General features: G+C 58.4%; 1 protein-coding gene across 2 annotated transcripts in view; it reads right to left on the minus strand.

Annotated features, from left to right (window-relative positions):
• The window catches only part of XXYLT1 (xyloside xylosyltransferase 1), a 130,619-nt gene that overhangs the window by 95,467 nt on the left and 9,867 nt on the right, over positions 1 to 25,285 (minus strand). For both annotated transcript variants that reach the window (XR_008663243.1, XM_055316098.1), the window contains exon 2: positions 14,080 to 14,227. Coding sequence is in view for 1 of the 2 variants with exons in the window: in XM_055316098.1 (XP_055172073.1) it covers positions 14,080 to 14,227 (148 nt within the window). In the remaining variant the exon portion in view is untranslated. The remainder of the gene's footprint in view (positions 1 to 14,079; positions 14,228 to 25,285) is intronic.

Here is a 25,285-nt window from a genome sequence, read left to right on the forward strand (position 1 = left end):
CACCTGCCAGCCACTCCACAGGGCAGCTCCTAACCCGACGGCCGGCTTCCTCCAGAGCATGAGCTCAGAGAGGGAAAAAGGTACCCAAGATGGAAGCCAGAGTCTCTTGCAACATGACCCCAGCGCTGTTACGCCACCACCTTGCACAGGCTGTTCACTAGAAGCAAGTCAACCAGCTCAGCCTGCTCCAGCAAAGGGCATGAACAGAAGGAGGAGGGGTCCCAGGAGCCACCTCACAGGCTACCTGCAACACCCTCTGTAATGCACGGTGGTTGTAGGACGGGTTTCTGATTCTTCCGCTAAAAATAAAGCCGTGAGAGCAAAGCCCCCATCCAACCTACATCTCCCCCCAAGGAGAGGTATCAACCCCGCTCTGTATCCGAGGCCGCAAGCACGTGCTGGCCCACGGCCCATGCCCTTCACAAGGGGCAGGCCCAGGTGGCTGGCTGGGCACCTCAAGGTCCCACCTGCCGTCATCCCAGCCGAATGGACTGGCAACCAAACAGCAAGTCGTGGCCCCCGGACCGGCCAGAAGAGTCTCTTTCGGGGCCTGAAGTGGAGAGAACCAAGAGAAGCCGCCTGATAAGGGGAAGCGCCAACAAACTGAAGCCCCCCGCAAGCTTCAGTTCCGTGGGAACAGGAAAAAACACATTTTTAAAAAGTGGCTGTAGAGACAATAAAATGGGGAAGTGCAGACAGAAACACAGAGACTAGAGAGACGGAAAGAGAATCAGGAAAACCGACAGGGCTGCCCAGCGTTTGGAGCCTCTCACTCCCCGCCCTCCCGTAATAATCCCTTTAGAGCCTGACTTTCTCCTAAGGGAAGGGGAAGGGAAAGGAGGAGGGGAGGAGGGTGAGTAGGGAAGGAGGCTTGCAAGGGGGGTCACTCAAGGTCAGCCGCCGCAGTCTCGGTCGGAGGCCCGCTGCTGTCCCAGGCACCGGGAGCGTCCTGAACCTCCCAGGTCTGTGACTGAGGACTACGGACAAACTTTATTACGTGCTGGGCGATGCTTCGAAGAAAAATATCAATATTGTATCTGCCTACCCCAACTCAACACGGAAGGGAAGCCGTGACCCACTGCACCCCACGCCCACTCGTCTCTTGGGGAGCAGCTCTGTCCCTGAGCTTCAGGTGTGAGCGAGACCAGGGCAGGAACCAGGAGAGCCTGGTTCAGGAGCAGGAAGCTGGTACGAGGGAGCCAAGTGGGAAAGCCAAGGCTGAAGGTGCAGAGGGCTCCCTGGAGACGAGATGAGCCGCCCCTCAAACAGCACTGGGTCATCAGAACCACTCCCTCCGGGCTGAGGCTACACCCAATGGGATCACCTGGCTGCTGAGGTTCGTACCCACACCCGATGGGGATCGTCCTCACCCACCCCCCAAGCCTTTCAGATTCTGTAAAGCCCAGGTTCACATCCTGTCACATGCCTGACTCGCATGGGATTTTCACGCCCCCAAGGGGCCAGGTCGAGGCCGCCTGCTGACGCTCGAGTGCTTGCAGAGCCTGCCCTCGGGGGCCCTGTGATCAGGCCAAAGGAAGCAATGCCCAAGCCCGGGAAGTAGGAAAGCAGTGTGTGCATTTGACCAAGGATAATTTAGGGCAGCCACTTTGGCCGGAGCATGGGATGGATGTGCAGAGCGTCAAGAGGTGATGCTAAAGGGGGAACACAGACAAGAGGAGCAGGGCCTCGGTCCCTGCAGCTCTCCCACTGGAGGCCGAGGCATAGCCAGGAACACTGCCCAGAGGATGTGAAGCCAGAGTGAGTGGGTGGGGAACAGAAAGGAGGAGCAGGGCCAAGGCTTCACCCAAGGTGGTTGAGCGACGGGCCCTGGCCACCCGCAAGCACACACAGGGCTTGGAGTAGAGAAACGGGGTACTCTCCTACAGAGGGAGCAGGACAAAGCTAGGACGCGAGAAGAGGCACACACCCGTGCCGACCCCAGTCCAGCACCCTGGGCCAAGGGGTTCGGAGTCCCACACCACCGAAGAGGCCTCTGGCCAGGCTGAGGCCCAGGTTGCTCGCCCAGCACACCCCTCGCCCAGGACGCTGGCTTCCTGCGTCTTCCCAACTGTCGACTCCTCAGCCTTCGAGGCTGGCACAAACCTGCCTCCTCCTCCCCGGGGAGGCCTGCCCTCTGAAGTCTCACAGAACTGCCGGCGTCCGGTCCATTCTCCATGTAGACAACCCCACGCCATCTCCCTTAAAGCCAGGCCCGGTGCCACAGGCCCCAGTCCCTGGCTTGGTGAGCGTGCTCCCCGCCAGGCTCTCCCCCAAACCAGACAGGAGCCTCCTGAGGGCAAGGAGGCGGCACCCGCCCCAGTGCCCTGCATGCTGGGAGGACAGCCAACCCGTCACGGGTGACAAGACGACGAGAGCCAGGCCGCCTGACCTCCTGGCCACAATGAGCACCGGCGCTTGCCTTTGCCTGGGAGCCAGGGATTTCAAAGAGGGTCTTGAAACATCTTTAAAAAGACAGAATCTAATAGAAGAGACCGAAACAGAAGAGATTACCGTTCAAAATCAGCTTGGCAACTATTTTTATTAGCTTACAGAGAGCTTCTGGCACCAGTGCAGAGCGTCCGACGTCACGGTACTATTCTTAGCATCTCATGACAGATTTGCTCAGCTGTCCCGCTTCAGAATAAGGGGACTCGAAGGCCTCAGATTTGCTCCACGGAGCTGCCAGAAAATAGTTTTCACTAGATCACTAGACGCATGTTTATGACCTTTGCTCAGGACTCGCTCAGATGTGTCCACTCAGGCAAGCTCCTGCCCACGAGCTTCTCCTTTGCCTGCTTCCACACGGGAGCTCCTGCACGTCACGCCACGCCAAGCGCAGGCATCGCAGCACCGTGTGATCCACCGGGAAACCCACCCCCGCTGTGTCTCCTCGGGGCTTTGGGGGCCTGTCGAGAAAGGGTTGTCCAGAAAATTCAAGCTTTCGGGGGCGGCTAACCCACACGCGACATCCAGGTTCCATGCGATTTATTGGCAGCTGCCAGATCTCATCCCCGGGGTTTGGGACAGGCTTAAGGAAAAGCACTGGGGCCGTTGGGCCGGCTCCGGGGTGCTGGGGGGACCCGCAAAACAGATGCATCCAGGTACAGGCCCGGGGAGAGCTCACTCACTCAATTCACTTGACAAATGTTTCTGGAATGCCTGAGTGCGTGGTGTTTTCTGGTCACCGAGAGCACAACCGTGAACAAACGCATAAGGACACCCTGTCCTCATAGAGCCTGCGTGTGGGTGGAGGAAGCAGGCAACCAGGGAAGCAGGTGGAAGGCATTCTCTGGCAGACGGTGACGAGGACTCCTGGCAGGGAGGCCGGCCCTCGGAGCTGACCCCGGGGTCACCTGCTCTGAAGCTCTCCGCGGTCGGTGCCACCAGGGTGCCCTGCTTGCAGGGGCTCAGGACATGAATCTCCTCCTGAACGTCTCCATCCCCGGGCTCTCCCCATGGGTGGCGATCAATGCCCCTGGTTGGAGGCAAACGCTGAGGGCGACGCTGACGAGGCACCAACAGCCAAGTGCCCAGCCACACTGCACGACAGGCCTCTGGCTGCGGAGGTGGAGGCTTCAGGCCCAGCAGGGGCCCAGCACACGCAGCCTCAGGACGTGAGCCGGTTCCTCCAGAGGCCCCTGAACCACGCTGCGCTGGGAAGTGCGCTCGAGCCCCGCTGCTGGTGTCCTGGTGTCGCGGAGCTCTCCGGGAGGAAGAGCACGGGCGCCATCTGGCTGAGGCCCTGCGACACCTCACGCAGAGCCGCCTGGTCCCCCGGTCACCAGCCCCACTTGCTAACAAGGCGGCGGTACCTGGAACAAGTTACTGCCCGCACAGGGTGCTCTTCGGGGGCCAGGGGCCCAGGACAGCCGGGGGACCTATGGGGCCGGGCAACGGCAGGAGCAGCAGCTGGGAGGGCCAAGGGCCGCCGCCTGATTAGCGGGGCGTCGCAGAGCACTCCCTGGCTAGCCGGGCTGCAGAACAGGGCTGAGGCCCAAGGTCTGGGAAGATGCTCTCCTCCAGCCGAAGGGAGAAGGCGGGCCTCCCCCCTGTGCTGGGGCGCCCCTGCCTTGGCCCAGTTCCCCTGCCTCCACAGTGGGGAGGAAACTCCACGGGAAGGAGAGCCACGTGCCTACATGGGACCATGCACAGGGACCGTGTCCACCAGTAAGCGGGGGCCTGGATTCAGGTCCTACTCCGTCCTCTGGGGAGGATCAGGGAAGGGGGAACCCCGTCCCCCGACATCCGACGGCTAGGGTGGCACGGGGCACAGTGGGCCCTCACTCCCAGGGTGCTGACCCCAGGCCCACCCTACACCACCCCAGTCCATCCTCAGGCCACGTGATCCCTGAAGGAAGCAGAGGCCACAGAACTAACTATAAGTCCGGGCATGAGCCAGCCAGCACTTTCACGTCAAGGATTTCAGAGACTGGAAAATGAGCCGAAACAGCTCGCTGAGTTTAGGGGCCCTTTGTTTCTGTTTTCTCCTAACACTGAGGCTGACGCGGGTTCGGGGAGAGAAGAGGCCAACATTCTCACTCCTTCTCCATCACACCCACACCCCCTACAGGGCCCTTCCCATCAGACCCCAATCTGCCTCACTGGTGGGTAACTCAGGGTTGATTATAGACTCCTGATTTGGTTTCGAATTGAACAAAATTATGGAGTTCCACAAACCAGCCCTCTCTATTTTAGAAAGCTGCCATCCAGGAACAGTAGAGGACATTACAGACCTCCCGTGGTAGTAAGTGAAAATACAAAGAGCACGGAACAAAGAAATCCGAACTGAATATGGCTTTTACTACATTTGTCAAATTTCACTTCAGGAAAAACAATGAAATTTTAAAGACTTTCTTCTGAAATTTGTACACCGACCTCAGCATTTCAAAGTATGAATGAGTGAATCGAATGAACAGAGAGCCCCCCGCCCGGACTCCGCTGCTCTGGAGTCCCCGCCTGCAGGTGTCCGGCCCTGCCCTGTGCACCTGTGCTGAGCTGCACCTGCCCATGGATTACCCGACTTCCGTGCCAGCCTTTCCTTCCGGTGCCAGAGATCCAAAGTGGACCCAACACTGTCCTCCAAAGAGCCCAGCTGTGTGCCTCCAGCCTCAGGACAAGGCCCCAGAACAGACTGCTGAAATCAGGACCCCTGGGTGATGGCACCCAGGATGCAAGAAGGGGGGCAGGGAGGCCCGAGTCAACCCCTGATTCCAAACCAGCCAGTGTTTTTTTCTTTCATTTTTAAGATTTTATTTATTTATTTATTTTTAAATCTTTTTTTTTTAATTTTTTTTTTTTATTTATTTATTTATGACAGTCACAGAGAGAGAGAGAGAGGCAGAGACACAGGCAGAGGGAGAAGCAGGCTCCATGCACCGGGAGCCCGAGGTGGGATTCGATCCCGGGTCTCCAGGATCGCGCCCTGGGCCAAAGACCGGCGCTAAACCACTGCGCCACCCAGGGATCCTTATTTATTTATTTGAGAGAGAGAGAGAGAGGTCACAAGCAGGGGGGAGGGGCAGAGGGAGAGGCAGGCTCCCCTCTGAGCCGGGAGCCCCATACAGGACTGGAGCCCAGGACCCCGGGATCACGACCTCAGTGGAGGGCAGACCCTAACTGAGTGAGCCCCCCAGGCGCCCCTAAGCCCACAGCAGGTACTACCCCGCTGAACCCTTAACACCGTGTGACAGGTGAACGGCTGCCTGCATTTTACGGGGAAGGAAACCACAGACAGAGCCAAGTTCAGTAACTGAGCCAGAGTCGTGAACAGCAGGGCCGCGACAGCGCTACTGGGAACACACACAGGGGCTCCCGGCCCAGGGTTTCAGCCATGATCCCACGCGGCTTCTTTCCAGCAACTTCCTACAGTGTCACAGGGCAGCCACCTGCACCCAGCTCGTCTGAGCCTTCACTCCTTGCCCCATGATAACCCGACTCCCCTTCCATCCTGCGTCCCGCCTGCCAGCTCGGGGGTCCCCACGAACGCTGGGCCTGGGCGTCCCAGAGAGCCGCGTACGCTCACGTCGGGACCGCGGCAGAGCAGGGTGCCCTCCGGCGAGGCAGCCCCTCTCGGCAGGTCCGGGCGCTCCCACCGCCCCGGCGCTTGGCTGCAGGGGGTGCGGGCCGGACGCCGTCCTCGAAGTGGCCATCGCAGTCCTTAACGGGGCAGGGCAAATGAGAGCAACTCTATGGTGGAGAAATCTGATAAAGGCCAGCTCTGCGGGGGCTCGAGGCAGCAGCCATCAACCACACGCCCTCCGCCCGCCGCACGGCACGCGGCACGCGGCAAGGCGCCCTTGATGCAACTGGTGAAAACGGCACTTTGCTGCTGCGCCCTTCCCATAGGGCCTAACTCCAGTCTCGTGACGACAGAAACGTCAGACAAATCCCGATTGGGGGACGCTCTAGATCAGACATCTGACCAGTACTCCTCCAAACCATCGGGGTCGTCGAAAAACAATAAAAACAGTCGGACAATGACTGCACTGCCGAAGGGACATGACACCTGAGTGTAACGGGGCATCCTGATGGGACCCTGGAGCAGGAAAGGACATTGGGCTAAAACTAAGCTGAGCTGAATAAAGTAGGGCCTTCGGGTGGTGACAACGTATCAACATTGGTTTATTAGTTGTAATAAATGCACCACACTAAGGTAATATGTTAATAATAACGGGAACTGGGTACAGAGTATGTGCCAGCCCTCCGTACCATAGTCATCATTTTTCTATAAATCTAAAATTTTTGTAAGGAATCCAAAACAGTGAAACGGACACGGAGGAGATGCAAAGGCCCACAGCGCCAAGGGCCCAAGGGGACTCTGAAATTAGAGTGAGGACGTGCGCACGTGTGTGCGAATGGGAAGGGTGGACACAGCCCCGACAACTCTGGTGCACGCGGACACACACACAAGCTCCCTGGCCAGCACACCCGACACAGATCCAGAGGAGCGAGTGCCCAGGAGCACTCGGAGGATGCCTGGCTGGAAGGACCTTCGACCAGCTGGGGACACGGAGGCTGCGAGAGACGTGCAGTGGGACAACCTAGGTCCTAACCTCTTAGTTACCAGGTGGCTTTGCTCAAGCCAACTCCCCTCTCCGGGTTTCACGTTGTCCTTCTGTAAGACGGGCCTGTGGGATTCCTGCCTCCGCGCAGAGGAGGGGCCGAGACAGCCAGATTCAGGATCTGCTCGGCCACCTTCAGCTGTCTGTGCCCTGCAACGCAGTGTCAGCGTCCCTGTGGTATGTGCACCCAGGCACAGGGCAGGTCCCCCAAGGCCCAGGCACAGGGCAGGTCCTCCAAGGCCCAAGCACAGGGCAGGTCCCCCCAAGGTCCAGGCACAGGGCAGGTCCCCCCAAGGCCCAGGCACAGGGCAGGTCCCCCCAAAGCCCAGGTCCCCCCAAGGCACAGGCACAGGGCAGGTCCCTGCAAGGCCCAGGCACAGGGTGAGGCCCCCCAAGGCCCAGGCACAGGGCAGGTCCCCCCAAAGCCCAGGTCCTCCCAAGGCCCAGGCACAGGGCAGGTCCCCCCAAGGCCCAGGCACAGGGCAGGTCCCCCCAAAGGCCCAGGAACAGGGTGAGGCCCCCCAAGGCCCAGGCACAGGGTGAGGCCTCCCAAGGCCCAGGCACAGGGCAGGTCCCCCCAAGGCCCAGGCACAGGGCAGATCCCCCCAAAGCCCAGGTCCCCCCAAGGCCCAGGTACAGGGCAGACCCCTCCAAGGCCCTAGGCACAGGCCAGGTCCCCCCAAGGCCCAGGCACAGGGCAGGTCCCCCAAAGCACCAGGCACAGGGCGAGGGGTGGAGCTGGCCCGCAGCTGTTGGGTGACTGATGCAGGGCACAGAGAGAAGCTTCCAGAAGGGCACATGCCTGGAGGGCCCAGCCTCCCCCAAGCCAGGGCCACATGGGGACACTCTCAGTGCGCACAGGACTGAGGAGAGCGACTGTGGACAGCCCAGGCTGGGAGTCAGGGAGCCCCGGTGCTGCCCTTGCTCAGGCAGGTGCTGGGGCCCTGGAGAGTCTTTCCCCTCCCGGTGCCTCAGTTCCCTCGTCTGAAAAATGGGATCACAATGTGTGCTGTGCCCCCTACAGGTGGACATGAGCGTCCTTCATGTAGATGAGGGGCGCTTCGTTGCTAGGTGGGCAGGGACACTGTCCGCATCCCAACGCCCCTCCTCAGGGCGGCTAAGCAGAGCCAGGCAAAGGGGCAGTCCCCACACGCCAGGATGACCCCACCTGACCCCTCCCGGGCGCACGGTACACCTCACGGCCAGCGCCCACAGGACCCTGACCCAGGGGGTCAACCCCGCCACAGACCAAGTCGGGAGAGGCCCCGCTCCTCAGCCCGCAGGGAGGCCGACCGGCTCAGGACGCCACGGGCCCGAGGGGGCAGCTGGCCCAGCCCCACGCGGGCCCAAGGTACATAAACTGCCGACGTCATGCGGAGCTGGTTCTGCCCAAAGCTCCTCAGGGAGTCAATCAACTAGAATTTTTCTATCCCCGTCCCCCCCGTCAGAAACCAGGGCAGAAAGGGTCAAGTGCCAGGCTGGCCTACAGAAGCTGAGGGGTGCACAGCACAGCCAAAGCCTAGCTCTGTCACCCAGGCCTGGGGACACCGCTTGTGTGCCCCTTGCAGGGCTGAGTCAGGTCATTGGCCTCCCTCCCCCCAACTTCCTCTGCCCGGACTTGGGGGTGTCGACAGAAGCCTGAGCCTCGCTCCAAAAGGCTGGGGAGTGCAAATTACCCTTTCTTCTTCCCTTCTACCCTTCCTCAACCTCATTCATTTATCCAACAAATATATTTTTCATCCCATTCCCTTGGAGCATCTATCTCAGTTCAGGGTACAGAGGAAAGCAATCAGGACTGATTCATACTAAAGTGCAAAGGACTGCTAGGCAAGTGGTTCTGTGACGGGAATATTTGCGTGATTCTGCAGGCGTTTACAGTCCCCTAACTGGAGCTCCAAATGGAAGACTATCTGCTCTGTCTACTCTTAAAATTCTACTTCGCCTTGTTCTGGACCCACTGAGCTGCTGAGAGCTGCAAGTTCGGGGCTGACTTGCCCTCCGCAGCCAGTGCAATGCTGGTGTAGTAACCTGTGTGTCCCCCGGCTCTCGTGCAAAGGTGGGGTCTCACTTGGCTCTCAGCTCCCCCCATCGGGGCACACATGTCCGGTAAACACAGGCATGCAGGCGCACACAGGGACACTGCAGCCTCGCTGCTGCCGAAGGCCCGGGAGGCCACCAGCGGGTCCCCTACAGCCCATCCCAAGTGCCCTGCCCGGCCAAGCCTCAGGACGGCTGTGCAGCTGGACCCCGGCATCTGCCCGTGACCCACTTCCCGTCTCGACACACCGGCCACCCCAAAGTACGGGTCTGCTCGGTTCCTCCGCGTCAGAAGCTGTTTCCTGTGGCCAAGGGCCCGCCCCTCAGCCTGGCATCCGGGCGCCCACGGCACAGGCCAACCTCCTGCGCCCATCTTGTCTCTTGCTACTTTCCAGCACATGCTCTGATGCCGTCATCAAGGCGAGTGTCACTTCCCAAGCACACCCCGTAACTCCCCAACTGCCTCAACTGCTCACTACCCATTTCAAACAATGAGCCTTCCCCAACCTTCGAAGCCCACCTCAAGTACCACCTCCTCCATGAAGCCCTCCTCCTTCATGCTAAACCTGGGACTCGCCCTCCTCTAGGCTGGGGTCTCAGCGGTGTGCCCCTTGCAGGGCTCAGTCAGGTCGTTGGCCTCCCTCCCCCAACTTCCTTCTGCCCAGACTCGGGGGTGTCAACAGAAGCCTGAGCCTTGCTCCAAAAGGCTGGGGAGTACAAATTACCTTTTCTCTTGGGTAATTTGCTCTCCCTTGGCTCTCCCTTGTGGTTTTCTGGACCTCCCCCTATTGCCAGACCACGCGACCCAGGCCACTGCTCAAGCTGTGACACAGCAGCCAGGCAAACATCCGAGGCACACAGCAGCCAGACCTCATCATGCACACACAGGACCCTTGGCAAAGGAGGTCTCGTAGCAGAGGGCTGAGCACGGGACAGGAGGACCTGCCAAGAGGGACTCCGGGGGCCTCTGGCCAGCCTCACCCACCCGGACCATCTGGGCACCCGCCCTCCCCGCCCAGGGACACCACCACAAGCATGGGCCAGGCCTGTTTTCACAGCCCGTGTTGCTAAGCTGGAGCTAACAGGTCCGTGGAGCTGCAGTCTGTGTCCCGCCAGCTCCAGATGGGCACACGATGCTTGCTTTCCCACTGCATATGGGTGCTTCTGAGGGTGACGAGCCTAACACCACAGGAGATAGAAGCCCTGTGAGGGGGAGTCAGGAGCAAGGGCAGCACCGGCCGGGGGCGTGTGGGAGGCTAGGCCTCCAGGCCGTCAGGATGAGCGCGGGACAGGTCACCAGAAGCAAGGCTGGGAGGCCACCCAGAGGAGTGCCCTGACCTCAGCTCGGGTTTCCGGTCCGCGCCCACGGGGACAGCAACTGAGCTGAAACTCCTATGTGGCTGCCCACAGTCCCCTCGAGAGGTCAGAGGTGAAAGGACATCGAAAACTGCAGACCCTCACCTGTGCAGGCTGCCGACACTGGCTGGCTTTGCGCGGATCACCTTCAACCCGGTGACTCCGCCCGTGGGGAGTTATCGCAAGGAAACCATCCTAAGAGGAAAACACCTTTCTGTACGTGGATACTAATCACCGTATAGTTTATGACTGTGGAAAAGAACACACGGCGCCAGGTAGATGAGGACAGGGAAGTGATGAGGTTCATCTGCTCGATGGAACCACTCAAAAATTTTTCAAAGACCACGATCACACAAAAAATGGTGATGAGTCACAGTAACTGAGTGTCCTGACACAGCCTCACTTACTTGCACTGTTTCTTTTATTCTTTGAGCTTAAATGTTCGATTTCATATTTTGATGCACAGATAGACTGAGAATGTTTTAAATATATAGCATAACTCCTACGTCACCGGAGTCTTTAAAAGGCTACGTGCTGGGGAAGTATCAGGAGACACCAAAGGAGCATAGGTTTATGCAGCAGCAGCAGCAGGACTCTTTTCTATTGTAATGTAGTTTTCAGATACTCTTATAAATGTTGCTTTTAAAAAAGAGTGAGTAAATGGGGCACCTGGGTGGCTCAGTGGGTTAAGCATCTGCCTCCGGCTCCAGTCCTGACCCTGGGGCCCTGGGATGGAGCCCTGCATCGGGCCCCCTGCTCGGCGGGGAGCCAGCTTGTCCCTCTCCCTCCGCCCCTCCCCCTGCTGGTGCTCCTTCTCTCTCGTGCTTGCTCTCACTCTCATTGTCAAATAAATACCTAAAACCTTAAAAATAAAGTAAACAGGGGCATCCCAGGTGGCTCAGCAGTTTAGCACTGCCTTCAGCCCAGGTCGTGACCCTGGGATCCTGGGATCGAGTCCCACGTCAGGCTCCCTGCGTGGAGCCTGCTTCTCCCTCGGCCTCTGTCTGTGCCTCTTTCTCTCTGTGTGTTTCTCATGAATAAATAAATAAAAATCTTTAAAATAAATAAATAAATAAAGTAAACATGTTTTCAGGGCAGTTCTCTGCTTCAGAAGGGGAGGCCGAGGAGGGGCCTCCATTATGAAGAGCTAACCAGGACACCTGGGTCAAGCACCGGAGAGAAGCTCCTGGGCTGAACGCAGCACAACGCGAGCTTTCATGACCTGTCTTCCTGGGTGGAACCAAGGGCTTGTGACCCACCCTGCTCCCTTCTCACTTTCTCAGAGGAGAAAAGAACTCTGTGAAGGAAATAAAATAACCAAAATAGCAAAAATGCACCAATTATACAAGAACAAAACCAACAACAATGCACAATACATCAGTAATTTCTATGATTTAAAAAAAAAAAAAAAAGAAAAAGAATACCAAAAAGGCAGCAAAAAAGAGCCGTGACCAACTCAAGGCGGCACTAAGGGTGAGCATCCTTCCAAAAGTTGCAGGATGTGCCGAGCTCCGGGCCGGGAGTAGCTGCCAGGGCTGCGCGGCGGCCAGATGGCTCCGCAGAGGCCCCAGGCTGCAGGCGCCCCGGCCTGCTCCCTTCGCTTTGTGACCAGCAGCTGCAGTGACTCGCAGGGACCGTCTCCCTAGCCGGTGGCCTGTGGGCAGGTGGGAGAGTGACCGTCTGGCAGCTCACTGTTGCTGCCCCAGAACCCAGGGAAGGATGTGGTGTTGGGCACGTTGGCTACGTGCCCACCTGAGCCGGCCCCTCAGAGCCACAGCCGCACTTGGAGGCACGGACGTCTCGTCTCCCGCAAAGACGGCGAAGCCGTGGCCAAAGCCTCATTCCCGCAGGCCCTGCGGCCCAGGCGAGGCCAGGCTCCAGGGCAGGGCAAGGCCAGAGAGCGCGGAGCGACAGCTGGGGCCCTCAAACTCATCATCGGCCGGGCTGACCCGAGTCCAGACATTTCAGGTTCAGCCGCGATCCTCTGACCACACAGAATCCTGCTCCCAGGCTCCGTCTATGCAGCCAGCAGGACGGGCTGCCGGGGGGCTGGAGGAGAGATAGAGGCAGAAGCCCCCCTCCTCAGCTCCCCAGAAGCACAGAAGCCCCGGGGGGCTTCCTGGAGGCCTGGACTCTTCCAAATATGAGCCAAACTAGCTCACTGGGTCGGCCCTTTGTTCTGTGGGTGGGGAGACTGCGGCCTGGAGAGGCAAGGTGGCTCGCAAAGGCACGCAGGTGGCAGGCGGCAGGGCCAGGAGTAGCACGTCCGTCCGCCTGCCCAGAGAAGCCCGGACGACGGGAACACCCTCCTTCCGTGGCCGTTGCCCGCGGCGCCAGCACTGGTCCTACCAGAGCGACTGCTTACGGCACAGGGGAGGGAACAGGAGCTGCTGTTGGGAGAAGCAGGCCTGAGTCAGGCTGACCGGAGCCCACACCCGGCGGCCACATACACGGTGTGCAGCCCCGGCCCAGTCAGCTCCTTGGTCTCCCGGCTATGACGGTGCAGGGCCGCCGGGAGGACTCCCTCAGCTCTGAGCTGCACCGGCTTCTGGGGAGAATCACAGACGCTAGGTCTTCCCCACGCCCTCCTCTCTCCCTCAGACCCCACCCGGCAAATCTTCTGGAGCCCTCGCCCTCCTGCAAGGGAACGTGCAGATGCCCCTAGGGGGTGGACACAGGGCTCAGCCACGGGGGTGGGCTAAAACCCCCTGTGGCATCCAGGGACACCACACTAGCAAGGGAAACCCAGCTTCAAGCTGAATTCCCGCCTACAGGCCTCTGCCAATACGCGTGGCTCCAACCGCTCCCTCACTTCTGGTCCACTGGCCCGGAGCAGCAGGTCTCCTCCAACGGCCCTGCTCTGCCCCCTGCGATCAGGTTCTGCTGGCCTGACTGCTAGAAACCCGACCAGGCACAGTCAGGTTGCAGCCCCCCCAAGACCCCAGAACTCCCTCCAGGCCCCTCGCAGGCTCAGGTCACGGTGTACCATGGCCAGGAACAGGGGGATATCAGGACCACTGGGAGGAAGAGAAGCCAGAGGCTTGGGATACCCCACAACAAGAACCCTCCCTGAGTTCTGATCCCAGGACCACCAGGCCCGCCAGCATTTCCACACAAGCCCAGACCTGTCACAGACCAGCCAGTCCATCTCTTCTTGCCCTGGGGGGGACCAAGGCCCAGAAAATCCTCAGACTGTGCATCAAAGTGTCAGAAGGCTCTGGGTTCTAATCTGTACCTCTCACATCTGGATTGTCCATTTTACAGGCAGGTAAGTGCAGGTACAAACTAGAGAGGACAGGGTAACAGATGTGAGTGGAGGACCCGCTAGCCAAACCTGCCGCTTCACAAATGAGCCAACTGAGGGATGGGGGGGTGCGTGCAGGAGCAGCGTCAGGCCTGGAGCCCAGATGCCCTGCTGCGGTCTGGGGATACCACCCTGCACGGCCCCCACTGTCCTTGGAAGGGGGCCCAGCCACGTGCACCCCACTCGAGGGTGCGCAGGAAGCTCGGTCCCACAAGGGGCGTGGCCCCCACCCTCTCCCCTGGGGGAGCTCTTCTCTCAGGTGCAGGGCACTCGCCGCACTGGCGCCCGGGGAACAGACACAGACGTCCGAGCGCAGGTTACCTTTGGGCATGATCTGATGCATGGCGACGGAGAGGAAGAAGATGGAGTCGCTGTAGTAGGTCCCCGAGCCAGCACTGAAGTGCTTCTGCATGGCCTCCACGACCGGGAAGAGCTTGTCCGTCAGCACGCTGACATCGTGGAAGACAACCTGCAGCAGGACACAAGGAGACCACACGGGTGAGAGGGCTGGCCCCGACCCTGGCTCAGGCTGCCTCCCCGCCACAGGCCACAAGCAGGGTGTCCCGAGTGACAGCAAGAACTCCTGGGCGGCGGGGATGGGGACCCCGCGTGGGGGCACGGCGTGGGAGACGAGTGGGGCAGCCAGCTTCCTGCTTCCGATCCCCGCACCAGGCCTGAGATGACCAGGAAACCCCGTGAAAACGTGTGGTCCTGATGTTCAGGGCCCTCCGCGTGTCTGGGTGGCTGGTACCTGCCCTGGCATCAGCGCTCCCGGTGGCCCTTTGGGCGTCAGACGCTCCACCTCCTGGGCACTCGCATGAGCAGGACAGGATGGCGCCCAGTGCCACCGCGGGCCCGTCCGGGTTCAGCCAGCACTTCCGGCGTCCCAGACACTCTGCAGGGACGCAGGAACCAGGAATCACTTCCTGCAAAAACGCTCGGGGTCTACAAGGGTCCCCAGCCCCTGAACACAGCTCTGGGGCACTGACGGGACGCTTGCGTGCACAACGATGCCCATGACGACCGGGACTCGGGGTGGGGGGGGCAGGCGTCCCTATCACAGCTCGATCACAGCCACAGATGATTACAGCCACAAATGAGGAAGAGATGCTCAAGGGGTCATACTGTGGCTCCCAGGTGGCCGGAGCTTCAGCTCTGCTCTCTAGATTCTAAGTCCCATCTGTCTCCGCCGTAAGTGCGTCCTCTTTCTCAACAGCAGCCACATGGGCACAATCAGCAAGAGGAGGCGATGAGGACCCACGGGCCCGTGAGAGGGTGCTTTTCCTTGTTTGACGTGAGTCTACGTGATAAATCCATCCCCCTGCCACCAGCCTACCAGGCACGTGCTCCCGGAGGTCTTCCGGGTCTCCTCTGCTGCTCCACACGCCCCCCAACGTCTAGAACACCCCACCGCACGCAAGAGGCGTTGACAAACACAGCCCAGGCCAGAAGCTACGCGCTCCTCCTCCTCCGTGGTTGGCCTTCACAAGAGGCCGCTGACCCCTCCGACCTCCCCTTGTCCCTGGGAGCAGACAGGACGGGACAGGACAAGCCTGTGAGGCCTCCACCCACTGCTCAGCGGAAGGAGAGCCCCCATCCCACAGCCTGGTCGGGGACCTGCCAGCAGGAGAAAAGACGGGTGTGGGCAGGCTGCCGAGAGGCCCTCAAGCAGGTGGTGCGGCGTGCCCCCACCCCCCCGCCCCGGGCCCAGGCCCCGGCCCCAGGCCCAGCCCCCTCCCCGCCCAGCTGCTGCGTCCAGAGCCCCAGGCCTCAGGTGGCACCCAGAGGACCAGCTGTCCAGGGAGATGGTGGTGGCGCGCGGCCCGGCCCGCTGCAGGCCCTGCCTTTAGCAGCTTACTTTTGTCTTGACTCCCTTACGTGTTGGCTTTGCTCTTTAGGTCGACTTGGATTTCGGCAACAGCCTTAGAAACCTCACGCTGAGCGGGCGCTGCTGTTCTTACTGCTCTGTCTTTTTCAGATTCGTCTCCGTTTCTCTCCTAATGAACTATTTTCCTTTATCCTTTCCCGACTCCTTTTCTTGATTTTTTTTTTTTTTTTTTTTTTTTTTTTTGCTTCTTCAGGACATCCCGGCCAGCTCTGCTGGTCCCTGGTACAACTGCCAGAGGAGCCTCACGCCTCCCAACCCGCCACACTGCCCTCACCTGCCACTGCGGCGTCCCGCTCCTTGAGCGCCTCGGCGCCCGGGCTCAGCGTCAGGTTCCTGGCTTCCCAGCCCGCTGCCCTGTGCCCTCCGCACCGGCCTCTGCTGTGCCTCCCAAATAACCTGCCAAATACCCACATTCCCCTCACCCCCTCCTTGGTCTCAAAACCTCCAATGGCTCCTGCCATTGGGACGGTGCAAATGCCCCGGCGAGGCTTCAGAGGCCCGGCCTACCCCCCGCACTGCCTCCCTCCCCGGGCGCTGAACCAGGCTGTCCCTATCCTGCCCCTGGGCTCCTTGCACCGTGGGGAACCCCTATCCTGCCCCTATCCTGCTGTCCCTATCCTGCCCCAGGGCTCTTTGCACCGTGGGGAACCCCTTCCAGTCCAGTAAACTCCTCCGCGGGCTGCCAACGTCGCTCAGACCCTGGCTCTGGCCCCGGCTTAGCCTTCCATAACTCATCACGTCCCCGTCCGCACCCTCTGCTCCCCTGCCTGACTCTACAAGACCCTGTTTCCATGTCCGGCACATGGGGCACTCCCTGAGGCTGCGATGGCTCTGTGCCCCACGCCCAGCCCCGGGCCACAGGACAGGCCACCACAGAGCTCTGTGGAACTAAATGAACTTCCTAATTTGGTAACGAAGTTACTAACCCACTGCAAGCCTAACACCTGCCTCCCACGTGCCTTTCAGGACTACCTGGGACAAGGAGACAACACGCCTAGTTCAGGGGTGGCCACGCTGCACTCATTCCTAAGTGTGAGCATCCTGCCCCCGCCCCCTCCCCCCGAGGCCCCTCTCCTTGCAGGACACTCTTCACTCATAAGCCAGCCTTTCCCTCGGAGCCTCCTAACACCTCCAAGCGCATCTGGAAGCGGGAATTTGACAAGAAGCTGACAAGAGGGCTCCCTAGAAATGGAAGCTTCGTATTCATTAAAAAGGAGGACAGAGAGTGGGTATGCACAAGCAGACACACACGTACACGCTCAGAGCAGAGCCCGCCGGAGCTGAGCTGGGAAAGACGGCTCTCAGCCGCCCTCTGGTTCCTCTAGCCGGGCCCCATCTCACCCCAGAGCTTCATGGGAGACAATTATATCCTATCAGCGCTAATAGATTTATGAGGACAAACTGTACTCAGTACATTGTTCCAAATGCTGCACAGTGAAGAACCCGCTCCAATGAATATTTCATATCATAAATCTACTTGAAGATAGATTAATATGTTCCATGGACACGTAGCAAGAGCAAACCACAGACACTGCAAGGGAGAATCAAAACACCCAGACCTCCCAATGTCTAAAACCAGTTTGCAAATGGTGACCTTCCAAGGGCACATTCAGAAGCCCCTATCTGGTCCAGGGCCTGGTGTCTGGCAGGGGGCAGTGTGGCAAGAGTGACGGAAGGTGCAAAGCTGGGGCGGGGGGAGGACAGGGAAAATGTCACCCCTCCCACCCTTCCTCCCCCCTTTCTTTTTTTCCTTTTAAAGATTTTATTTATTTATTAATGAGAGACACAGAGAGAGGCAGAGACACAGGCAGAGAGAGAGAAGCAGGCTCCATGCAGGGAGCCCGATGTGGGACTTGAACCCGGGACCCCAGGGTCATGCCCTGAGCCGTAGGTGGCGCTAAACCGCTGAGCCACGTGGGCTGCCCACCTTTCAAACGCCCGACCTCAGGGGCTGCACGAAGAATTACCATATAACCTAGAAAACCAGGAGGAATAATATAAAATAAATCCCACACTAAAGGCAATTAGCCAAGGAGAAGATCTCAAACAATGGTATGGTTTGCACCAACTTGACTACACAATTTTGGGGGACTTAAGATTAAAAAGTCAAATCACTGTTGTGACTTCTAAAAGTTTATTTATATATAAATACTTAAAATCCTATTAATCTTAAAGTATGATTTTTTTCCCCACACTCAGCTTACAAAAGGATTTCTTTTTGAGCTTCTCCAGTGCATGCACAGCATTAGACCCCTTATCAACCTGGGTTGAGACATCCAGAGCCATACTCCGGAACACATCATCCTTGTCATCCACTTAAGGTGTTGGATACGGTTCCTTGTGAATTTATGTAGGACGGTGTCACTGGAAATGGTTCTCTAACCCACGAGAATCCACGTTCATATCATGAAGCTGTTGGTTTTTTCATCAGCCTGTAATTACGTACTTGTAGCCACTTAGTGTCTTCCTTTTATCAGTGATCTTTAAAGGCTCACTTATACCAATATTCTACGCTTGTAATTAGGAAATCAAAACCCCAGGAATGATGACTAAATCTGTGTTAAATTTCTGCACATCCGTTTATTTTTAATTAATTCTGTCAACTGACTTCCAGAAGCACTTAAATTCATCCAGGCTAAAGTGTTCTCAAGCTGTTCTTTGTGGTTCAAATAAAACACGCAGTTGAGAGACCACTGTGTACGAGAGACTCGAGAAAGACTCATCCGGGGATGCAGGCAGAGGGGAAGTTTGCCTCGTATCCACAAGGCACGGCATGTTCTCGGCACTTCCGAATGGAGGAGACCAAAGCACCTAGAATGGCACCGAGTCTGGAGCCGTGCAGGGGTACGTGTGTTTGCCAGCCGGGCCCTGGGCTTGCAGGCACGCGCGGCCCTGAAAAGCCAAGCCACAACTGCCTTCAACATTCACAGAAGACATAAAGCAATGCCAGGTCTTAGCTCAACTTGGTGGAGAAAACTCATTTGTCACATGGGAGTCAGGTCACACCACGATCTGGGAGCCAAGAAACAAAGCGACGGGCGCTGGCTCTGCACACAATGCCACGTTTCCAGGAAACACCGAGGCAAGGCCGGCCGGAAGAAGAGCAACCCCCCAGCGCCGGACACAGTGCCACGGGATGGCGACGCGGCCCGCCGAGCTCGGCTACACACTGTCCCCCGAAGTGCTGCTGGAGAAGAATGACGGCACAGAGCTGTGGGAGACCCCCCAAACCTAATATCCCTGGTGCACCTGCCACAGGCTGGAATCTATGTGCTACGGGAACAGCAAATGGGTGTCGGCTTGTCCCACAGGGAGCCTCGAGCACTGGGTAAGAAGGCTTCTGCAGCTGCATCTGGACTCATGCCACCACCAGCACCAGCGTCGTCCACCAGTGGGTGGGCAAACTCACCCCCCCACAGAGCTACCCGCCCTGCGCTGCGGGTGTCCTGTTTCGGCCCCTACTTCTTAGGATGTTTAGCACTTCTGCAAGATGTCCTAGATGTAATTTAATTTTTCCAGGCAGAAGCACAAACAGCTCAAGAAGGAAAAAAAAGCAGCCTGCCCATCTAATTCCCAAAGAATTTCCAACCTCCATTCCTGTGACCCACTTTACTAACGGCTCAAAAGCTAAAGCCGTCCTCACTACAAGGTGTCCAGTTGCTACAAAAATATCTTGTCTGGTTGCCTCCCCACCCTCATCTCCACCTCACCCCCAGCTGCACCATCAGAAGATTCCAGATAACCAGATCTGGCACGTAAGATTCTGGGACTCACTTCTACAAGGTTCTCAGCATGTCAGCAGATTCCATTTCTCCAACAGCTCAATCTGGCCAGGTTAAGGGGGGGACAAGGAGGAAACACAGTGTAGACAGACCAGACCCGCACGTCTGGAAAAGGCCCCGCACAGTGGGTGACTACGGATCGAACCACAACCAGGGGGCTGCAGCTGCGCCAGCAGGAGGCTAGTAGGCACCCGAGGCTCTCCAACACCACTATGCAAAGGCTGTCACTGGGGCATCTTGCAAAAATGCAGACTCCTGGGGCCTCACCCCAGGCATCTGGGGTGCGGGCAGGCTCAGGAATCTTCGTTGAGAAACACCCCCGAGGGGCACCTGGGTGGCTCAGTGGGTTAAGCATCTGCCTTCAGCTCAGGTATGATCCCGGGGTCCTGGGACGGAGCCCCACAGAGGGCTCCCTGCTCTGTGGGGAGCCTGCTGCGCCCCCCCCTCACTCTTGTGAGCTCTCACTCTCACTCTGCTGCACCCTCTCTCTCTCCAATAAACAAACTCTTCAATAGAAAGAAACAAACAAGCAGGCAAACCACCCCCAAGTGATCGTACTGCAGGTGGTCCTCTGGCAATGAGAGGTGCCCCCACTAGACTCCGCGCCGATCAGGTGGCCTCAGGGTATGGGCTGGGCCCAGGTCTGGAAACCGCCCTGCAGGAAGGCGTGGGCAGACTTCCACAGCACGTCCAAAGGAGACCACGGTGGCAAGAGGCCCGGAGCCCTCTCACCTGAGGAGCTGCTGGAGGGTCTGTGGGTATGTGGCCTGGTGGGTGGAGTGGAGAGGACTGAATGATGTCACACAGGTGCCAGACCATCGTCTCCGCCCCGTGATGCCCTCCCCCACCATCAGTCAGAGGGTCTGTGGCAGGCAGGTGAAGCAATAACGACCTTATTAGCACAGCAATGTATGGAGGTTGTGGACAGGACAGGAGAAAGGAAGAGGCTGGTGCAGGTGCTCTGCTCCGTGTGCCTCCAAACACCCGGGCTCTCCTGGGGAATTTCCAGGATGACCCCATGGAACACAGCAAACCCCTGGGACAGAGCCATGTCCCGGAAACGAACGAGGAGGAGTGGAGGGAGACGAGGGAATGGCCCGGACGCCCCTCCAAGGAGGACCACGGATGAACCGTACGGCGACTCCAAAAGAAAAACGGAGTGGGCAACAAATAATAAAGAAGTGAAACTCAGTGGTTTCTCCTGTACTGTGCGTCCAGGGCGGCCAACAGCGACATCGGGCTGCGGCCTCCCAGACACGGCTGAGGGCTCCCGAGGCAGAAGTCCAGCATTTCCACGGCACGGCGCGGCCGACCGCCACTCTTACCACCTGCTCCCGGTCTCGGGCCCCAGTCCCTCTTCTTGACGCTGAGCCCTCGTTGTTTTGTTTTTGTTTTTGTTTTTTACTTTATTTTTTTTTTTATTAGAGTTCCATCTGCCATATAGAGCGTAATCCCTAGGGCCCGCCCCCCAGTCCCCCATGCCCCCACCTCCCCTCCTACTGCCCCTTGTTCCTCTCCCAGGGTCAGGATCTCTCATGCCTTGGCTCCCCCTCTGCTTTCCCCACTCGGCCCCCCTCCTTCCTCGAGGATCCCCCTATTTCTCACGTGCCCCGTAGGAGAGACCGTCCGAAACGCCCCAGTCACTGCCCACCTTTCCGGCACTCACCAAAGAATACGTTTCACGAGCTCTTTAAGACAACCTGACACAGTGGTTGCTCACAATCATTCCTTAAACCTGCCTCTTTCACAAATGATGAGGTTTGGATTTTGTTTTTTGGCTTTTTACATCTAATGCTGTTTTCCTGACAGTACAAGCCAATTTTCTATAATATCACGTTTCCCACCCCAAAGGAGAAGGTAAGAGGCCAAAGGAAAGCAGCAGGAGGCTGGAAGAGGTGGAAGGGCAGAGAAGGCAGGACTGTCCTGGGAGGCCCCGGAGGAGCTGGGGGTGTCTCTGCGCCCCCAGAAGTCCATGCCGGGGATGTGCGCAGTGTTCCGGATGGATCCCCCAGTCTCTTCCAGTCCGGGTGGTAATCCCCCACGACCTGTGGCCTCCGGAGAGCACTGCAGCTTTACCAGGAGCGACACCCAAGGGCCACACTGAGTTCCAGCCTCACCCTGGCAGGAGGAAGAGGCTGTGGGTGGGGGCCGGCCCTACACCCTCTGCTCCCCCCACGGCCTCAGTCCCCAGCCGGCTCCCTGGGGCTGGGACATAGCCGGAGCCCAAACGGGGACCCTCCACACTCTGTGCCCCCAGCTCGGAGCAGTCAGCCTCCGGGACAGCCCCCACCACTTGCTGGCTCTCCTAGGCTTCAGGAACTCTCGTCCTGGGCTCTGCAAGCTGCAGCAACATCCAGGGGGGGGGGGGGGGCGCGGGGGGGCGTGGATACAAAAGAAAATTCTGAGAGGCACAAAGACCAACCATTCAAATACTTACAGACTGACTCTGGTATGTAAAATACAAGAAAACACAAGTAAAAAACCATTTCAGAGCTATGATTTCACAGGTGATGCGTAAGGAGAGGCTGGGGAAAGACTCACGAAGTTGGTGTAAACTCCGCCTCGGGTGGGTGATGCTGCAGCAGGTACGGGGTTTGGGCAGCAGCCGCCAAGCAAACCTTCCAAGGACCAGACTCTGGAGACAGTGCTCGTGCCCAGCTTTCCGGGGGGCATGACGCACTCCCAGTGCCCAGCCCGCGTGAACAGCCTGGTGCCGGCCCTCCCCAAGGCCTGCTCCCCAAGGCGGGTGTGGGAACCGGACCTCCCTGCTCCTCACAGCCTCCGCACCAAGCCCTCCTGCAGCCTGAGCCCCGAGTGCCCCGGGCACACGGACAGCACATGCCTCTGCCCCCCAGGCGCTGGCACCTGCACGTCACCGCCCCATGAGGCACAGACACAAGCTCAGCCCACCTGGCCGTGCCTGTGCCTTCATAAAGGGGACGTCGCCCGCCCAGGGTGACCTGCTGGGCGGCCCAGGCCTTTTTGATTCTAGAATGTGAACAACCTGCCTGTCCCTGGGGGGTCCCGGGTGCCCCTCTCCTCCCTCCACTCCCCACCGCGGCCTCTTCCCTGGGCAGGACACCGGGCTCCTCACGGGCCTCGGGGCAGCAGCCATGAGCATGGGGCTGCAGTCTTTCCCGCGGGGCCTCCCCCCACCACATGCAAGGCCTTGCCGATCCCGCACAGCCAGGCGCCCCCGCCTGGCCTGCCCTCTTCCTCTCGGGGACACGGCCAGCTCCCGGCCAGCTCCACTCCTCAGGCCTTTGCTCGGAGCCACCCCCAGCGACGATGGCCCTGCCTAGCAACTAGAAATCTCAGCTGCCCCACGCTCCCGAGGCCTCTTATCCCATTAACACACCGTGTCACTTACTCGACTCCTGGGACCCTGTACAACTTCCTCGTTTCCTGGCCATGGAGTGACACACAGGTGAAGCGGGCCCTAGCCCTTCTTTAGCTCCTCCTCCACGGTGTCCCAGGCAGAGAGGGGACACATGCGTCGGCCCATTTAATCCCCTTCCTGCGAGAACATGAGCCGCACCAAGGCAAGAACCTTGGCCTGTTCTGCGTCTGTTACCCAGGGAGACAGCGGCCTGTCTCTGTGCCCCGGGGCAGTGCTGGCACCTACTAGCCCTGCTGCACAGTACAGCTCAGTAAGGGTTTCGGCCACGCTGCGCAGGGCTCCGTGGACCTTCACTGTGTGCGTCGCAGGGTAAGCAGTGCTCCTTCGCTCTGGCCCTCCTGGGCGCCCCAGCACGGCCAGCAGCAGCCTTTGGCTTCCCCTCTGTTGGCATCTCCCTGCTTTAGCCCTAAGCCCCCGGATCCGAGGATCTTCCACTCAAACTGCATAAGAGGGCGACCCAGGGAGCTCAGCGGTTTAGCACCATCTTCAGCCCAGGGCGTGACCCCAGGGTCCTGGGATCGAGTCCCACGTCAGGCTCCCTACATGGAGCCTGCTTCTCCCTCTGCCTGTGTCTCTGCCTGGATCCAGCCCCTGGGGCTCCGGGCTCAGCAGGGGCTCTGCTTGGGATTCTCTCTCCCCATCTGCTCCCCTCCCGCTCAGTGCACACAGTCTCTCCCTCTAAAATAAATCAGTCTTTACTACAACTGTCTAAAAAATAGAAAGCAACAAAAAAGACACATATACGTTTTTGTGGGCACGTGTGTATGTGGTAAAAGTACAAAAATACAGATTCTTCCACGAAGTGTACCTGCTCCCTGTGTGTGGCAGTGAACGCTCCAAAGGGGAAGGATGGGGAAGGAGGAGGGGTGGGCTCTAAGTCAGATCTATAATGTCTTATTCCTTTAAAAAAAAGAATGTGAAAAATAAATAAATAAATAAAGTGAAGCAGATACAGCAAAACATTAGCATCTGTCTAACCCATGTAATAAGACCATAATCTATTACATTTTTCTGGGGTTTTCTATATTTTGATGGGTTGTACTTAAATTTTTAATGTATAAGAAAATAAAATACTGGGGCACCTGGTGGCTCAGCTGGCCCAGCGTCTGCTTTCGGCTCAGGTCATGATCCCGGGGTGCTGGGCCGGAGCCTCGCGCCTGGATCCCACTGGGCTCCCTGCTCAGTGAGGTGTCTGGTCCCCCCCTTGCTCCCTCCTCACTGGCTCATGCTCTCCCTCTCACTCTCTCAAATAAAGTCCTTAAAAAAAATAAATACTAAAAAAAATAAAACAGAATACTAAAAAGACACAAAGCAGCATCATGCAATGTAAATGAGCTGAAAAACTCAGTATAAGAGAAAGCCAAGAGAGTGGGCCGTGGGTACTGAGGACGGCTGGGGCTGGGTCCTGATTTTCAGATACGATTTATGGGCACAGGACCCTTCCAACTGTGACGTGTCCCTTACGGAGAGTCAAGGAAGAGCTTTGAGAACAATCCAAAAGAGGGAAAAGAAACACGCAGACGTGGAGTTTATTTAGAGTGTGAGGAAGTCCTAGGACAGCTTACAGGAGAAACAGGGTGACAACCGACAATACAGCCATACAAACAATAAGCACGAGACAAGGCGGAGAGATGGGAAAGCATCCTCGAGCTGCAACCCCATGTGTGGCTCTTGAGGGGAATGAGCAGACACACACACGCCCCGGCTACACCAAAAGTCCGCCATGGGCGGGCAAGACCCTGGTGCCAGCAGCAGAGTGATGTGGCTCCTGAGGGCGGGGCGCACAGCTACGCTACCCGAGGCAGTGGACAGGTTCTCGGGGCTCCGCTCCCTGCTCCCGCCTGCCCACTCTCTCGCTCGCCCCACTGCCAGGCCTGGATCCCCGTGGAATGGAATGCTCTCCAGGGACGGTGAGAATCCCCTCCCGCATCTCCAGGCTAGAACAGCCCCTCAAAGATTCCCATAAATCCATCCCAGGTGCCGTGCAGGTCACAGTAAAGAGCTCCAGGGTCAGCGGCGCCAGAAACCAAGAGGCTCAGCAGCAGGGTCCTGTTTCACCTCCCGGGGCTTTTGCTTTAAGTAAAGAGAAATGTTCCCGTTTTGCATTTGTTCTCACAGTTGAGCAACCCCGCAAGCAGGCTACGTTAGGAAAGACTCAGCCTGTGCACGTTTCTGCTCAAAGCACAAGCCGTTCCGTTCTGTGAGTCGGAGAAACAGACAAGTACACGCAGCCAAGCTCCGTGAACGTCTTCCTCTTCTGCAAATACTGCTCACTAACCTCAGGTAACTCCTCGGCTGTTTGCTCTTCGCCGACCAAGGGAGGCACCGGCCAGGTTGGGTGCTAAACTGGAACGCTCCAGAGTGACGCTCTCAGACGAGCCGGGGGCGCCTGCCCTGGGCTCACCGCACACGGGCTCCATGTGACTGCAGGTGACCGGCACCCGAGGCTGGACACCG

The sequence above is a fragment of the Nyctereutes procyonoides genome, unplaced genomic scaffold, assembly GCF_905146905.1.
Source record: "Nyctereutes procyonoides isolate TBG_1078 unplaced genomic scaffold, NYPRO_anot_genome, whole genome shotgun sequence".
Taxonomy (NCBI): Eukaryota; Metazoa; Chordata; class Mammalia; order Carnivora; family Canidae; genus Nyctereutes; species Nyctereutes procyonoides.